General features: G+C 55.3%; 7 protein-coding genes across 7 annotated transcripts; 5 read left to right on the plus strand and 2 right to left on the minus strand.

Moving 5' to 3' along the window:
• Positions 1-23: 23 nt before the first annotated feature.
• Positions 24-2,490, minus strand: DL89DRAFT_267421 (uncharacterized protein). The gene has a single exon (XM_040887492.1). It carries the CDS (start codon positions 2,066-2,068, stop codon positions 485-487), a length of 1,584 nt encoding a protein of 527 aa, XP_040743838.1. The 5' UTR covers positions 2,069-2,490; the 3' UTR covers positions 24-484.
• A 3,083-nt stretch (positions 2,491-5,573) lies between these two features.
• Positions 5,574-6,213, plus strand: DL89DRAFT_153704 (uncharacterized protein). Its single transcript, XM_040883581.1, has one exon. The coding sequence runs from the start codon at positions 5,660-5,662 to the stop codon at positions 6,008-6,010; it is 351 nt and encodes a 116-aa protein (XP_040743839.1). The 5' UTR covers positions 5,574-5,659; the 3' UTR covers positions 6,011-6,213.
• A 3,161-nt stretch (positions 6,214-9,374) lies between these two features.
• Positions 9,375-11,816, plus strand: DL89DRAFT_153712 (uncharacterized protein). Its single transcript, XM_040883582.1, has one exon. The coding sequence runs from the start codon at positions 9,498-9,500 to the stop codon at positions 11,733-11,735; it is 2,238 nt and encodes a 745-aa protein (XP_040743840.1). The 5' UTR covers positions 9,375-9,497; the 3' UTR covers positions 11,736-11,816.
• DL89DRAFT_153841 (SCO1 protein) lies at positions 11,816-12,831 on the plus strand. The gene has a single exon (XM_040883586.1). It carries the CDS (start codon positions 11,897-11,899, stop codon positions 12,788-12,790), a length of 894 nt encoding a protein of 297 aa, XP_040743841.1. The 5' UTR covers positions 11,816-11,896; the 3' UTR covers positions 12,791-12,831.
• Positions 12,832-13,037: 206 nt separating this feature from the next.
• DL89DRAFT_322613 (RAB18A, member ras oncogene family) lies at positions 13,038-14,178 on the plus strand (the record flags this gene model as incomplete). The annotated part of the gene is made up of 3 exons (XM_040891347.1): positions 13,038-13,173; positions 13,249-13,307; positions 13,378-14,178. 3 exons carry the CDS (start codon positions 13,038-13,040, stop codon positions 13,795-13,797), a joined length of 615 nt encoding a protein of 204 aa, XP_040743842.1. The 3' UTR covers positions 13,798-14,178.
• On the minus strand, positions 13,666-14,230 carry DL89DRAFT_153733 (uncharacterized protein). Its single transcript, XM_040883584.1, has one exon. It carries the CDS (start codon positions 14,134-14,136, stop codon positions 13,825-13,827), a length of 312 nt encoding a protein of 103 aa, XP_040743843.1. The 5' UTR covers positions 14,137-14,230; the 3' UTR covers positions 13,666-13,824.
• A 1-nt stretch (position 14,231) lies between these two features.
• On the plus strand, positions 14,232-16,502 carry DL89DRAFT_153715 (hsp60-like protein). Its single transcript, XM_040883583.1, has 2 exons — positions 14,232-14,832; positions 14,925-16,502. Exons 1-2 carry the CDS (start codon positions 14,543-14,545, stop codon positions 16,363-16,365), a joined length of 1,731 nt encoding a protein of 576 aa, XP_040743844.1. The 5' UTR covers positions 14,232-14,542; the 3' UTR covers positions 16,366-16,502.
• The last annotated feature ends 280 nt before the right edge of the window (positions 16,503-16,782 follow it).

Here is a 16,782-nt window from a genome sequence, read left to right on the forward strand (position 1 = left end):
AGAGCATGTGCTGGCCGATGAGTAGGTGGATGACAATAAGCCTGTTTTATTTTGTCAGAAAGGGCGTGCGCGAGAATGGCATTCGGATGCCAATGCAGCCCGCGACGGTGGAGCGAGCTAAAAATACGACATGCAACAATATTAATTGCTTTACGTAAAGCGCTCTACAGATGTAAACCGGGCCGGATAGACCAGCAGCGAAGCCTTTGGCAAGGGCTGCCAGCTGCAATGTACGAGGGGTTGGCTATTTTTAAACGAGTGTATATGAACTTTACAAAATAAAAAATAGAAGCAAATCAAAAAAATGGATCGCAGGTGTGGAAATGAAGCAGAAAGATACGAATGCCGAGGAAGGAGAAAATGGTACAGAGGCGGGAACCGTCGAACGGGGAATGTGTATGATGGTGGGGAGGTGTGAGGAGTGCAACAGACACGCGAGTTCTATAAGCTTAATCAAGCGTCCGGGGGGACACGTTCCAGCCGCTTACTGAGGAGGTATGGATGACTGCTCAGGTACCAAGTTGAAGCTCTGGGGCATCGGCCAGGTGTTGACTGCAGCGATGGTCGGCGGGGTAGCAGTGAGGCTTCCCACCATGTCGCTGGAGATGCTGGCATAGCCAGTGTTGGCCAGAGCACCGGCCGCTGTGGCAGCGACAGCAGCAGCGTCGACCATGAAGGGCGCCGTGCTGATGGGAGCAGCGGCCACAGTCGACGTAGCCATCATGCTCAGGCTGGCGGCAAACCCGGCGTCGCTCCAGCTGTTGGCGGCGGCAGCAGCAGCCATGTCCTCCTGGTCAGGCGAGAACACCTCAAACCCGTCGGCGCTGTGGGCGTAGCCGGCGGCAGTGTTGACTGTCATCGGCGCAGCGGACGCAGCGGCGCTCAGTGCCGGGGTCGAGAAGTCCGAGATGGGGAAGCCCGGGTTGAGCGGCATCAGCATGGGCGACATGCTGGCAGCCATGAACGGGCTGTGCGAAGCGTCGGCCATGACCGGGCTCTCGTGCAGCGGCCCGTTGGTGAAGTTGAACTCGGGGTGCGCGTGGTTCTTCTGTGCGTTGGCGGTGGCAGCAGCAGTGGCGTACGCGACGTTCGACTTGCCAGCCAGATGCTTGCGCAGCTCCTGAGAGATGCGGCGCTTGGCACCTGCCCGCGAGAAGCTGTTGGAGGGCAGTGTCTGGCTGCGGCGGCGACCCGGGTTGAAGCCCATAGGACCGTCGAAGCTGCTAAGGCCGAGCCCGAAGCCATTGTTAGCGCTCCGGTCGGCGGTACTGGTTGTGTTAGCGTTGCTCGGTGTCGACTGCTGAAGATGGCTAGAGGTGGAGAGGCCAGGCGAGCCCTCAGTCTGAGACTCAGTCTCCGAGTCAGCCTCGCTCTCCAGGCGCGAGCGCTTGTTGGACTTGTTGGCGTCGTAGATCTTCTTCTCCTCAAGGTACTGCTTGCGGAAGCGGGCCTTGACCTCCTCCTTCTCTGTCTTCCAGCACTCGCCAGCCATGCGCGAAATCTCAGTCTGGCTAATCTCAGGGTGCTTCTCCTTGAGGTCAACAATCTTAAAGTTGCGGTACTTGATAAAGGCGTTGGTCGGTTTGTTCGACTTCTCCTTTGGCTTGCGCTGCGGACGCGGGACGCGCACCTTCCTCATCTCGCGCATGAAATAGTCAATGTTGACACCGTTGGGAATAAACACCAGGCAGTGGCCAGGGACGTGCTCGATAAACGAGGTGCCGTCGGCAGAATAGAACTGGCGAACCTTCTGTTCCATGGTCTCGGTTGTGTCGTTGTAGCGGTAAATGGTGCTTTCCGGGTGGTTAATGACTTTGGAAGAGCAAGGGAGGTTGAGAGTTGTTTTGAGGTAAGAAGGGCCAGCTGGCGGCAGGCAGTTGCCATTTATAGCAGCGACGCCGGGGAGGTGCTGCTGTGGCGGGTGCTGGTAGTGGTGCATTGACGGCTGAGGGAGCGACATGGGCGGCATCATTGTGACCCCTCCCATGCCCGCAAATCCCATTGAAGGGACAGCGGCAGTATGGCCGGCGGCTTGATCGCTTGCATATGTAAAGTGGTGGCCGTCCATTGTAGAATTGAAAGACGCGTTCTTGTGATGTGGCTGAGCGGAGACAGCAGTGGCGAGTGCTGTGGCGAGTGGGGCCCGATGCAATAGTGTAAGAGTATCGAAAAGAACAGGACTGACAGCTGCTTATTGTGCAATAAGGAGGATCAGAGCGGGCAGAAAGGGCAAAGCGTGATTGTACAATAAGACGCTTGCTACAATAGCCTGTGGTGGAGCGATGATATGCGGGCAAGTGCGCTAATAGTGCGAAAAAGGGAGGGAATACGCTGGGTGGTGCAGGAGTGTGGCCAGGAGCGCGGTGTGCTTATTGGGCAAATAGAAACCAAGGCTGGCTACGGCTGGCTATGATTGTACAATAAAAGAAATGGGCAGCGCGGTGGCGATATCGCGATGAAAAAATGAAGAGTTGGTTGCTGGGAGGAAAATTGTAAAGTTTGAAGGAGAAGGCAAGCGGACACCCGCGGTATTATATGCAATCGTTTGGAGAAAGGGCAAAAAGGAAATGCTGTGAGGTGGCCATGCCCGAAAAATAGTGAAAAATAGGTATCGAACTCGATGACACTGGCAAAAATCCCCCAGTTCTTTTTTCGTCTGCCAAGCAGGCAAGAGGAATCCTGTGCGTAGCAAGGAGGAAAATGCGGGGCAAGGGGGTGTGCCGCACGGGTTCGCGGGCATCCCTCTGACCGTTAGAAGAAATGATTGCCAGTAATTGCAACTCAAGCGAAGAGCGCCCAAAACTCACAGGGGTCGGAGGGGAGGTTGGATTATGAACGGGGTGGGTCAGCGGACCCCCGGGGGCGGGCTGCAGTCCCCCGGGGCAGAGTCAATTAAGCGCAAGTGGGTGCCGAGTGCTCCCTCCGGCCGCGGCAGATGCAGTTGATTGTTGCAGCCTACATGGTGAGGGCGGATGTGCTCTGCCTGTACAGCCGCTGCCCCACACCCGCTCTCTTACTCAGTCGAGCTGTCAGTCTTTTACGCCCGCAGGACCGCTTGGCGATGGATCTCCCTCCGAATGGTCTGCTGTCCAGCACATGTGCAACAATTCAGCTCCCAGTCCACCACCGCTACCACCAGTACATAGATTCTACTGATTTCGATACTTTCTCGGGCAGGACCACACCCTGCAACCCGTCGCGGTCTGCCAAGCTTTGTAGCGGGCTGTGACGAAGCTCTTCCCCGAAATCAGCTCCAACAAAAATAGAAAGTAGAACCTTACTTGGTAGTAAGTATTTTTAGTTGCGCAGGGGTTTAGAAATAGTTGCGGGCCAACATGTGCACGCCAAAGCGCGTATTGAGGATTCGGTCGCGTTCGCAGCCAATGATGTTGCCAACCATTAATAGGTATTTCTTGGTGCCCAGATGTGGTGGGATGCTGTGCGCACATCCGGCCCGCTGCCTATTTGGTCCGCGCTTCGCTTGGCCCAGCACAAGTTCGGAGCGCACAACGGATTGGCAAGGACGATGCGGTCTCCAGCCCGTAGCCCACATCGGCTGTGCAGTTTTTACATTATGCCGGCTGCTATCGACCTGGGATTGGCGTCCCTCCAGCCAATTAGCCCACTCCATTTCAGAAACCGGCTTGCCATTCCCTACTTTTTGCTGTTCTAAAAATGGAATGTAGATGCGCGTTGTTTTTTCTCGTCCACAAATAAGGTGGCTAATCCACTCTCTCCTGCGGACAAGGAAGGCCGACATATCCGGACATGACGGCAGTGGTGCTGGAAATGAGAAAAGGGGAGATCCCTCGGCTGCTGTCGGTGGTGAGGCGAGCTGTGAGCTGCAGCCAAGGACGTATTCGAGTCAGAGCTCGGGTACTATCACACAGCACGCAGCTACTTCATTTTGCGGCTCAGCCTGATCTGGATAAGTGGTTGAATTTCCAATTAAACCCTCCATTGTCCCAACTTTTTGGATACTTTTTGCGCAGCAGGATAATTCAACTACTGCCCAACGAGCCCGGCACGGGTGCGGCCCATTGCAAGCACGCGTATGACATGGGGACCGGACCGAACGGCGTCAAGAACTGGTGCTATTTTTGCAGCCCGTTTCGATGGGCAACGAATACAAAGAACGCGCATGGTGGTGTTCTGCAGCAATTTCCACATCGGAGGTGGAACAGCGAGAACACCTGGTTCGCACAGCAGTTGCCCAGCTCTCGATTTTTTTATGTCGCACCATACCCTGGCGCTTGTGAACTGCGAATGTGGCAAACTGCGAATGTGGCAAACTGTGAATGTGGCGAATGCTGCTGTGCGCGCCGATAATCCAATGAGCAACAGACCACATGAGGAAAAAGTTTGTTATATCAATACACACAACCCACCCCCTCCTGATTCATGAAATGCTGAGCTACACGTTCGCGATTGACCGCTGTCCTGGTGACTTACTGCCTCTCCCGCCATCCCTTGTTTTTGCCACACACGAGACGCATATTTGTGTGGCGGGTGGGCATTGTTCAACATTGAACGCCGGTCCATGCGAGGATCCGCGCCACAGTGAGAGGGCTGGGTTTCGCCACAGTCCATGCAAGGTGTTATGAGGGATCTACCGCGAGCGGCACATTCAGAGTTTCTTTGTAGCCCCTCTCCTTTGTAGTGCGTTCATAATGCACCCATACATGCGGGTGAATGCTTCACCAGCCTCACTATGGTGTGGCGAAAGGCATGGGTCTCTTTGTGGGGCTACGCCACTTTGAACGAGTCCTGTACATCAAGGAGCGGACGATTTTTGTGTAGCAACATGTGTGCAGTATAGTAAAACAGGAAAACAGGAAAACAGGTACTGTGTGCTAGTCAATCTGCGAGGGTACGGCAACGTACATTGTGGCCTGTTGATAGGCTAGCACACAAACAGCTGGTGCCCATCCACGTATCCGAATTGACTAACAACATTGAATGCATGTCTTCAATGACAATCACCAGAGTTCCCTCCCTCAGCTGCAAGGTGGGCAACAGCCTGTGTGTCGCTGAGTAAACCCCAACGTGGTATCTCATGTGTGGGCAGACACCCTTGCCTTAGAGAAACAAAGCAGGACCATCTGTGCTGCGGTACTGATCAGGTAATATAATCGGTGGCGCTGGCACTCTTAATCCCAGAAATAATGGCACTGCGGAAACCTGTATTCCAGCTCACTGAGATCCTGCCTGGAGCATTTCTGCTCTGCCAAAGGCAGCAGTTGGATCGGTAGGATTTCTGCTTTATCCAGTGAGCACCCAAACCAACGTGGCATCAAACAGTATGGCCCTTGGTCGCTCACAAGACACCACTGTAATAATGCTTCCAGAGTTGAATAGATAACCAGTTATAACCAGTTGGCAAACCCCACAGAATACCGTCGACAAGTAGATTACTTTAAAAGATATGTGCTGCGAACGGAATTTGCCGGACGGACTGAGTGTTGCTGGGCTGCTGGGCTGTCGGGCAGCCGGGCTTCTGTTCATTGAAGAGTGTGTCTACAAATCCTCTGCACTACTCCACACCCCTCTCATCAGAATAACTGAACCAGGAGCGGGAGATCACTATGCCAAAAATGGCTCACTGGCCAGACATGTTATGTTACAGCTTTAAACATAGCCGCCAAGGCTGCTTGTCTTAATGATTTCCACGCGTCGAGCCCAAGAAAAACTTGGGCGGCATATCACCGGAAAATCATTCCCTGTATACTACCATGTCTCTGTTGCAGTTCCACTTGTATTGTTTGCGACTGTGAGTTTGGACGCGTCAGATTCAGCCCGCACCATATGCATTTTGGTGCGGTTTTGCAGATCAAATATATGTAAGCTGCCTGATTTGCCGTTGGATGAACCAATTGCACCTCTGCTAAAATGCTCGAGAGGAGTTTCCATGCTGCCTGGTACGTTGCCCTTGGACAGCTTGGTATTTTCTGATATCACTGTGGTTACTCGTTTCCACGCAACGATTACCGTGACCATCCTGGTACAATAGTAGGGCCAGCTAGCAGATCCCTACAAACCGCAGTATGCATACAAGGGCGGAAACTGGGAGATGTGGTCCACGGCCAGTCTCGCATTGGCAGATCACCATCCTCCAACCGATGGCCAGACTTGCTGATCGGCGCCGGTGGTCACTTGATAACGCAGTTCAATTCGTAGAGACTTGGCACCCAAAAGATGAGTGGCTGAGGTTGAGACCGAAGAGAAATCAGAATTTGCAGTGCCACCTCTCACAATCAAAGGTGTTCTTCCTGCGCACACCATTCAAATCAATTAGAATGGCCGCTGCAGTGACAACCCCGAGGCAAAAAGCGATATGTCCATAAATGGTCAAAACTGCTCCCACCATGCCCGCTGCCTCCTACTCCGCCATAAATAGGTGCTTGCATGTATTCCTTCATGACCATACCTCCACCACTATGCATTTGACAGCATTCGCACCCATTTGACAATGGGTTCTCCAGTGGGAATGTTGGGTCGGCGATTTTTCTCTCGCCACACGCATATATTCCGCCGTCCTCTTGTACTCGGACGAAAACCTACATTGTTGAAAATCAACATGCACCTGCTCGGCACATAGGGCGCATACTACATAAATTGGTCCTCCCATCTTGTGTAGAACAAAAAAGCTGTGCATGTCATGTGAGTGCATGCTAGTGTGCAAAAATACGTGTCACTATGCACCGCGGTGCGAATCCCCGTGCCATCAGTGGGCAAGGGGTCCTTGGGAGACGACCATGACGGCAACACTGTAATTTGAGACCTGCTTTAATTTTTCCTTTTTTGGCGACCGTGAATGCGACAACCATGCATCCACAGCGTAATTGGCAGTGGGCACTGACATTCGCAGTTGGCGTTGCGGACGTTCGGATTCCAACAGGCTGTAAATTGGAGTTGGTGAGCACTGGCTTAATCGCAACAAACCCGGGTGGGATTACCGCATCTCAAACGGTCATAGAGGGCGGTAATCCCCATTTACTAGCTGCAAGGAGCAGAAGTCGCTTTACTCTCAAACTGGTTTGTTTCTCTGTGCCAGAAAATGCCCCCATGGGCTGAAGCTGGCAGATTTGATGGCAGATGAGTTGGAAAATTGCAAAACTGGGGACAAACAAATAATACGTGCAGTTGACGACTGCATTCCCATCGCACTCTGCCAAACCCATCCAAGGCACAGCCTCGCTCATGCTGTATGGAGAGCGCACCACCTGTGCAGAGACGTCAGTCGGCTCGGCCTCAGGAAACCATGCAGTTCTTTGCTTTTGTTTCGGGCCATTCACGGCAGCAGCTGTGCATACCGATGAGCAAGTGCATCTGCAGAACATACAAAGGATGCCTTTGCGGCGCTTGAAAGAAAACAGAACACCAGTGCAAGTGTGACATGTCCCGCATCCCCTCAGCATAGCACGGCTAATGCACAGAAACGTGCAAATACCAAGGATCTGAGTGCCGCGGGGAGTAGGGATGCCAGTAGCATGCCAGTAGCATGCCGAGGACACGGGCTTGGTACACATGCTTCCCGCATGCGAGTGACTCCAATACAAAGACCCAGTGGCTCTTTGGCACAAAGATGGACCATCATGTAGAAAGACCATGTGTGATCGGTGGCCCGGCGTATAAGGACGCGCCCTTTGTGGCAAAGGGAGGGTTCTGCCAACGCATGCAGCGTTTCTCCGGCACGGTTTCTGATGCCATATATCATGGCCATTTCCTCATGAGGAAATGCAGTTGGAAGCTGTCCCAAATGGCTTTGTACCATGCAGCCAGCCCTTTTTACATTATGCCGAGAAACCTGGGCGGCACAGGTCGTGGGCAGATCACAGGGCGTAGAAAGGGCGCTGGGGTTGAAAAGAAAGTTTGAATCCCAGACATATCTTTGCATGACGAAAGTAGAGGGCTCACTGTTTTTGTGTGAACGACAGTCGGGCCGAGCTCAAACAGCGAACGAACACCAAGCAAGATTGCCCGCTTCTCCCGCCACATGGCGACTCCACAACCGACAAGCTCAACGGTTTGTGTGGCAAACACCCAGGACCTGCCCAACCAGCACTGGCCTCGCACGCAGCCAAACCCTGCCGTCAACTGGAACTGCGTTGGTGGCGCGCGTGTTTGCGAGCACCCAGAGGCAAATCCAGGTCGTTCACGGAACAGCTCTGATGTTTGGCGGTGTGTGAAGCCACACATTCTGCCTGCTGCCCAGTGGATCCCTCCTTCAGCTCTTAGTGCGCGCTGGGAGTACGCCGAGCGGAGGAGGATGAGCAACCGTGAACGCCTGTTATTCACGATTCGCTTTATAACATGCACGTCGATTTTCGCGGGTTTCCTTTGCCATGCATAAATTGCTAAAAAGTTGCGAACATGCAAAGCGTTCCTGTTCGCTCCTGAGCCGCGCCGAGAGGGCACGCACTTGCGGGCGGGCGAACCCAGCAAACCATGCGGGAGGAGACTGGCTGCGTACACTTTTGCTCGTACTAATGCAAACCGCTTTTAATTAGTCCTTTCTTGGGCAGCTTTTCTTAGTGACAGGCAAGGGGGTGCGTGGGGGCAGTGCACCCTGGGTGACCTTTTCCTGGTTGGAGATTCTCTATATAATCCGACACCAAAGTCTCGATGACGGTATTTTATTCATCCTTTGTCCACATATTGTCTTCCACCCTTTGGAACCCCCACTTCTTTTCTGTTCGCTCAAAAGCATCTTCCCTTTTCGTTGACAATAACGCAGCCCGCTTCCTTTTTAGCGCCTTCCGATTTACGTCTTTCCTGCTATCGACATTCAGCCATGCCCGCCAACAGCAACAGCATCAGCGCCTTCGTCAACACTTTTGACGTTCTGTTCATTGAGGACGACGGCAACATCTCCAAGGGCGATATCTGCGGCGCCGTCTACTAGAAGGACAAAGCATGGGCGTGCAGTGCTGGATCATAAATGAGCCCACGCTCACCACCGCCAAAAGAGCACCCGCATTCACTCTATCGGTGCTCCCACTCCCTTTCTGCACCCCTCGTCTCGCTTCCTAGGCAACTCGCCCCAGTCCCTTTCTACCATTACCACAACCGCCTTCGATCGCTGCTAGATGGTATCCGTCCCACTTGCAGCCTGTATAAAATTATCTCATTTCTTCAATACATGTCTATAACCGACGTCTGGTTTCGTTACAATAAATGGATCGAATCCCTCTCTCTACACTGCGCCTTACTGGGCTGGTGGTTGAAGCAGTCGCCTCCAAACAAATAGGGCAGTCTTGCTGTCAGTACTGCCAAAGGCTGGATCGGCTCGTGGATGTCAATCGCAATTTACTTCTCCGCGGCGAGCCGAGCTGCCGCAGCGATTGTGACTCGATCTCCAAGGTGGGCTGCATTTCTGGAGGGAAAAAATTTCGGGTGGCCGCAGGCTGGCGCGGGGGCTTCTCACTTTTGCTTCTCACTAGTTTTGTTGGCATTTGCAGTGACTAATTGTTATAAATCAAGCGGGAAATCTTAGAATGGCAGACTTGCTGAACCAGAAGCAGATTGAAAAGCTGCTGCACACCCATGTGCCAGGCATCGACGAGGTCATTGTCGAGTACGTGCAGGGATATCTTAATGACGCAGCGACAGCAGTCAGCAATGGCGACAAGGACGTGGGTGAAGATCCAGTGGAAGACCTGATCAGGCCGATGCTGGAGGAGGCCGGCGGCAAGGAATCCAAGGTCGAGGATCTGTGCGTCAAGTTTGCCGCGTTGCTGAGCGAAATCGAGCAAAAGGCTGGTCCGGCCAAACGGTCCGGGATGGCCAAGCTCGCAGCGCCCGTACACATGGCGGCGCAGCTGGCACAGATCGACAAGGCGGCCCGCCTTGCGCAGACCAGGCCTGCGGACCTGTCGCACACCAAGGGCCGTTCGGTGGCGAGCCAGGTGGACACAAAGAAGCTGAAGAAGGCAGAGGCGCGCATTGCTGCCAAGCTGCAAAAGCGCGAGCACCGGTCGCTGTACGAGGCATCGAAGCTGATTGAGGAAAACCCGATGGATGATGACGAGCTTTTGATGAAGGTGAACCCGATTCTGGATTACACATCGACCCGCGGCAAAATCAAGGATGTCAAGGTCGACAACTTTGACATTTCGTATGCTGGCAAGCGCATTCTCACCAACTCTAGCATCCACCTTGTGTATGGCCGTCGCTACGGCCTTATCGGCCGCAACGGTATCGGAAAGTCGACACTCTTGCGGAACATTGCGCGCCGCGAGCTGGCAGTGCCCACGTATATCAGTATTTTGTTTGTCGAGCAGGAGATGGCTGGTGACGACACGCCTGCAATTCGCTCGGTGCTCAAGGCTGATATCTTCCGTGAGCAGCTGCTGCGTGACGAGGCGGACGTCAATGCGGAGCTGCAGCGGCTGGATGCCCCGGCACCGCTCGATGACAACGGCGAGGAGATGACCAAGCTGGAGATCGAGGCAAAGAAGAACGAACTGGGCGACCGTCTGAACGGCATCATGACCAAGCTGCAGGACATCGAGTCCGACAAGGCCGAGTCCAAGGCCGGCGAGATCCTCAATGGTCTGGGCTTCGGCTCGGTTGACTTCCAGCGCCCGACCAAGAGCTTCTCTGGAGGTTGGCGCATGCGTCTGTCGCTGGCCCGTGCTCTGTTCTGCAAACCCGATCTGCTTCTGCTCGATGAGCCGACGAACATGCTTGATATCCCGGCTGTGGTGTGGCTCGAGCGGTACCTGCGCACGTGGACCAGTACTCTGCTGGTTGTGTCCCACGACCGAGAGTTCTTGGACGAGGTCGCCACCGACATCATCCATCAGCACTCGGAGCAGCTTGACCACTACCGAGGCAACTTCAAGTCGTTCTGGGACACGCGCGAGGAGCGGCGCAAGAACCAGATCAAGGAGTACGAGTCGCAGATGGCGTACCGCCAGCACTTGCAGGAGTACATTGACCGCTGGAGGTATAATGCCAACCGTGCTGCCCAGGCGCAGATGAAAATCAAGATCCTTGAGAAGCTGCCGGAGCTCGAGAAGCCCGAGGACGACAAGATTGTGACGTTCTCGTTCCCGGATCCCGACTCCATCTCGCCGCCGGTTATGTATATGGATGAGGTCACGTTCGGCTACAACAGCGAGCGCAAGATCCTTGAGAACGTCAACATTGACATGCAGATGGATGCTCGTGTTGCTATTGTTGGTCCCAACGGCGCCGGTAAGACCACGCTGCTGAAGCTGCTGATCGGCAAGCTGGATCCGACCACAGGCATGGTGCACCGCCACGGACGCCTGAGAATTGCGTATTTCTCGCAGCACCATGTCGACCAGCTCGATCTGGGCCTGACGGCCGTGGGCCACCTGAAGAAGACGTACCCGGGCAAGACCGACGAGGAGTACCGCAGCCACCTGGGCTCCTTTGGCATTTCGGGCATGACCGGTCTGCAGGAGATCCGCACCCTGTCGGGAGGCCAGAAGAGCCGTGTCACGTTTGCCGGCCTGGCAGTCCAGAACCCGCACTTTTTGGTGCTCGATGAGCCGACCAACCATCTTGACATGGAGTCGATTGATGCGCTGACCAACGCGCTGAAGCTGTTCAAGGGCGGCGTGGTGCTGGTCTCCCACGACGAGCGCTTTATTGACTCGGTGTGCACGGAGATGTGGGTGTGCGCGGACCGCAAGGTCACCAAGTTCTCGGGCGAAGGCATCAAGGAGTACAAGAAGCTGATCTGCCCGCCAGAGGAGCAGTAGGTGCTTTTTTTTATCGTCGCAAATTCTACAGCTTACGCAGATACTAAAAATCGGCCCCTCATCTGCGGCTATTTTGTCAGCAACTCAAAAGCCATCCCGATCTGACTCCGCCTTGCTCAGCTCCGCAAAGCTTTTTTCTCTTCAATTTAGGACATTTCAACATGCGTGGTCTTATCCCCCTCGTGCGCAGGGCAGCACTTAGAACGCCAGTGCTGGCCCGCACATCGCCGTTTGTTGGCGCTACTGCTATGGCCCGGGCGCCGATTAGCAGCAAATTCAGTCAGTCGATTGTGGCCCGGCGGCTGCTTACTACCGAGCCGCCCAAGGGCACCACTGGGCAGACAACCGAGAAGAGCGACAAGCCCAAGGAGAGCTTGCTACCAGCGACTGGTCCGCTGTCGCCGATCGGCATCAGCCTGTTTCTGGCCACGGCGGCCGGTATTGTCTACTATTTCACGGTAACCAAGGAGCGCGTGCAGCAGGAGCGCAAACAGAAGCAGCACGGCGAGCAGCAGACAGTCGGCAAGCCGAACGTGGGCGGGCCATTCTCCCTCACCAACCAGGATGGCAACCCGCTGACAAACGCGGACCTGCAGGGCAAGTTTGCCTTGATTTACTTTGGATTCTGCCACTGCCCGGATATCTGTCCTGATGAGCTGGACAAGATCGGCGAGGCACTAGAGATCCTGGACCGCAACCCGGCCACCAAGGATACGATCCAGCCGGTGTTTATTACGTGCGACCCGCAGCGCGACTCGCCAGAGGCGATCAAAAAGTACCTGACAGAGTTCCACCCCAAGTTCATCGGCTTGACTGGATCAGTCGACCAGGTGCGCAGCGCGTGCAAGGCGTTTAGGGTGTACTTTTCGAAGCCGCCAAAGGTCGAGGAGGGCCAGGACTACCTGGTGGACCACTCGATCTTTTCGTACTTCATGGACCCCGATGGCCAGTTTATCGATGTGTACGGAAAGGACAAGTCGGCCTTGGGCATGGCCAGCGATATCGAGCACCGGATCACGCAGTTCCTGGGGACTGGCCGGACCGTCCAGAAGTGATAAATATCCTAGTGAGTTTCTGGGCAATAAAAGGGCTGAAACTGCCATGTTTCTGAGAACTCCAAGCGCATTGTCCACATGTCAGGTCAGGTGATGACACGTCACTATCGCCTCCCGCTGTGCTCGCACCTGACTCCAAAAGTCACCATCCACTCTGCCAAGATACTCGTCTTTCTTTTTTCTGGAGTCTCAGACCTGCCTTCATTTTAGCCGCGTACACATTTACATTTGCTTTAGAACCGACATCATGGACACTCTCCCGGAAATTGCAGCAACGTTCAAAATTCTGCTTATTGGAGACTCGAATGTGGGGAAGTCATCGATACTGCTGCGCTTCACTGACGACCACTTTTTGCCACCCGACGAGGCCAGCGCGACCATTGGTAAGCATTCAGGTGCATGCAGCTATGATGCCAACTAGTGAAGATGCAGACAGCTGACTGGCATGGGCACTGTAGGCGTGGATTTCAAGGTCAAGATGCTGGATCTGGACGATACACGGTACAAACTGACGCTGGTAAGGCTACATATTTCAACAGGCGCTTGCATACACTATGAGCAGGCTTACATTCCATATTATGCTGTAGTGGGATACTGCCGGGCAGGAGCGGTTCAGGACACTCACATCCTCCTACTACCGCGGGGCACAGGGTGTGATCCTTGTCTACGATGTGTGCAGCCGCGAGTCATTCGACCACCTCGACGAGTGGTTTGAGGAGCTCAGCACGTACTGTACCAAGGACGAGGTGGTCAAGATGGTTATTGGCAACAAGATCGATAAGGAGGCGGAGCGGGCAGTGTCACGCAAGGAGGGCGCTGAATACGCACGCAAGCACCAGACGCTGTTCCTCGAGTGCAGTGCAAAGACAAAGATCGGCGTGCAGCAGGCGATGGAGGAGCTGGTCAGCAAGATCGCAGAGTCTCCCACCATCCGCCGGTCCCCAGGGCGCAACACAGTGACAGTCGACGAATCGGTGAGCTCGGGCTACGGTGGTTGCGGGTGCTAGATGGTTTTATTTTCGCAATAAACGTAATTACTGGAGCTTGGCCAGGATCTCCTCGGCACGGTACAGCAGGAATTCGTCGTCCTTGCTGGAGCTGACCTTGACGGGGCTGCCGCCGTACGAGGGGAGCAGGACGCGGTCGCCCTCGGCGAGACCCACGGGGATGTTCTTGCCCTCCTTGGTGACGTTGCCGGGGCCAACCGCGACGACGACGCCCTCGTTGAGCTTCTCCACGGCCTTCTCGGGAAGGAGAATGCCCGAGGCAGTCTTCGTCTCAGCCTTGACGCGCTGGATCAGGACGCGGTCCAGCATGGGGATGATACGCTTAGCGGCGGCCGACATTGTTGCGAATTGTGGATTTTTGGTCTAACGGGAATAGCGAGGAAAAAATACAGAGCGTGCGAGAGATGAGAGAGGCCCAAGCAGCCAAAGATACGGCGGGGTTCTGGCAAATTCCCCAGCCGGCTCGCTGATCTCGGAGCAGGGGCCACCCGGGCCAGATTGGCGACGATTACGATAATGATCCGGCTCGGACCAGGGCGTGCCTCCCAATGAGAAAAGCCAGTCTCACGCCCATCCCCGCGTGCAAGACCGCAATCGCTCGAGCCCCTCCGAGCCAGCGTTTATCTCCCGGCGGCCCTCCGTCCTCTCCCATCGCATCCTCGTTTGCTTTTTCTTCTCCAAAACACTTTCCTGTACACCTATTCCCCTACCCTGTTCTCTGGCTAACTTTAAACCACTTGCAAAAATGTCGACTCTCTCCAAGATCGCTCCCCGTGCCGCAAAGGCCTCCAAGACGGCCAAGACTGCTGTCCGCAACTACTCTGGCCACAAGGAGATTCTGTTCGGTATTGAGGGCCGCAACAAGCTGCTTGTCGGTGTCGAGACGCTGGCCAAGGCTGTCGCTGTCACTCTCGGCCCCAAGGGCCGCAACGTGCTGATCGAGCAGCCGTTCGGCGCTCCCAAGATCACCAAGGACGGTGTCACTGTCGCCAAGAGCATCACGCTCGAGGACAAGTTTGAGAACCTGGGTGCTCGGTAAGTAGCAAGGGGGTGGAGGCGGGGAAAACGCATTACAGTAAGCGGCTATGGCGTCTGATTTGTTGTACTGATATCTGCACGTGCTGTAGTCTGGTCCAGGACGTCGCTAACAAGGCTAACGAGGAGGCTGGTGACGGCACCACCACCGCCACTGTCCTTGCCCGCGGCATTTTCAGCGAGGGTGTGAAGAACGTTGCTGCTGGCTGCAACCCGCAGGATCTGCGTCGCGGCGTGCAGCTGGCGGTCGAGAAGGTCGTCGAGTTCCTGAAGAGCCACTCGAAGCCGATCACGACCACCCAGGAGATTGCCCAGGTGGCCACGATCTCGGCCAACGGCGACCACCACATCGGCGAGCTGATCTCGCGCGCCATGGAGAAGGTGGGCAAGGAGGGCGCCATCACGGTGAAGGAGGGCAAGACGATCGCGGACGAGCTTGAGATCACCGAGGGCATGCGGTTCGACCGCGGCTACATCTCGCCGTACTTCATCACCGACACCAAGACGCAGAAGGTCGAGTTCGAGAACCCGATCATCCTGCTGTCGGAGAAGAAGATCTCGCTGGTGCAGGACATCCTGCCGGCCCTCGAGACCGCCGCCAAGCAGCGCCGCCCGCTGCTGATCATCGCCGAGGACGTCGATGGTGAGGCCCTGGCCGCCTGCATCCTCAACAAGCTCCGCGGCCAGCTGCAGGTGTGCGCTGTCAAGGCGCCGGGCTTCGGTGACAACCGCAAGTCGATCCTGGGCGACCTGGCCATCCTGACCGACGGTTCGGTGTTCTCGGAGGAGCTCGACATCAAGCTGGAGAACGCCAGCTCCGAGATGTTTGGCGCCACCGGTGCTGTCACGGTGACCAAGGAGGACACGTTCATTCTTAACGGCGCCGGCGACAAGGAGCGCATCAACCAGCGCTGCGAGCAGATCCGCTCGGCCATGAACGATGCCAGCGTCTCCGAGTACGAGAAGGAGAAGCTGCAGGAGCGCCTGGCCAAGCTGTCGGGTGGTGTGGCTGTGATCCGTGTTGGCGGTGCCTCGGAGGTCGAGGTCGGCGAGAAGAAGGACCGCTTCGTCGATGCCCTGAACGCCACGCGCGCAGCCGTCGAGGAGGGTATCCTGCCGGGTGGCGGCACTGCGCTGCTCAAGGCGTCGCTCGAGCTCGACTCGCTCAAGGCCGACAACTTTGACCAGAACCTTGGCATCAACATTGTGCGCGAGGCCATCCGCCGCCCTGCCCGCACCATCGCCGATAACGCCGGCCTCGAGGGTGCCGTCATCGTTGGCAAGATCCTTGAGCACGACGTGGCCGAGTTCAACTACGGCTTCGATGCTGCCAAGGGCGAGTACACTGACATGATCAAGAGCGGCATTCTGGATCCGCTCAAGGTCGTCCGCACTGCCCTGCTTGACGCCTCGGGTGTGTCGTCGCTGCTGACCACCTCCGAGTGCATGATCGTCGATGCTCCTCAGCCTCCTGCTGCTGCTCCTCCGATGGGCGGCATGGGCGGCATGGGCGGCATGGGTGGCATGATGTAAAAGGGGACACTAGTCTAGCATCTTGCTATCTCTCTTGCACGCGCTGAATCCTCCCAAAAAGTTTCTGGTTTCTGTCTACACGTTTTCTTCGAATATAAATTCTCGCTCCAAACCAGCACCAAAGAATGGCCAGATGATCTGAGGGTAGGCGTAGCACGATAAATCTCACGATATCTATATTTTCTCCTACGGTAGCTGTAGTAGTATCATCGGCGTTGGAGTTACTGGGATCAAGCCACTTCGATTCGGATCAAGCGATATAGGCCGGTGATGTCAGCATTCTATATTGCTGCTGTTGCTGGCTCAGGTGGCCAGTGAGTCTTTGAGAGCAATAGCACGTCGTGAGTGGATTCATTCCGCTCCGCTGTCTGTCAATCCCACCAATAGGGCTTGCAATGCATGAGCTCTGTTGAAGAT

Source organism: Linderina pennispora (assembly GCF_002104995.1).
Source record: "Linderina pennispora strain ATCC 12442 chromosome Unknown DL89scaffold_6, whole genome shotgun sequence".
Taxonomy (NCBI): domain Eukaryota; kingdom Fungi; phylum Kickxellomycota; class Kickxellomycetes; order Kickxellales; family Kickxellaceae; genus Linderina; species Linderina pennispora.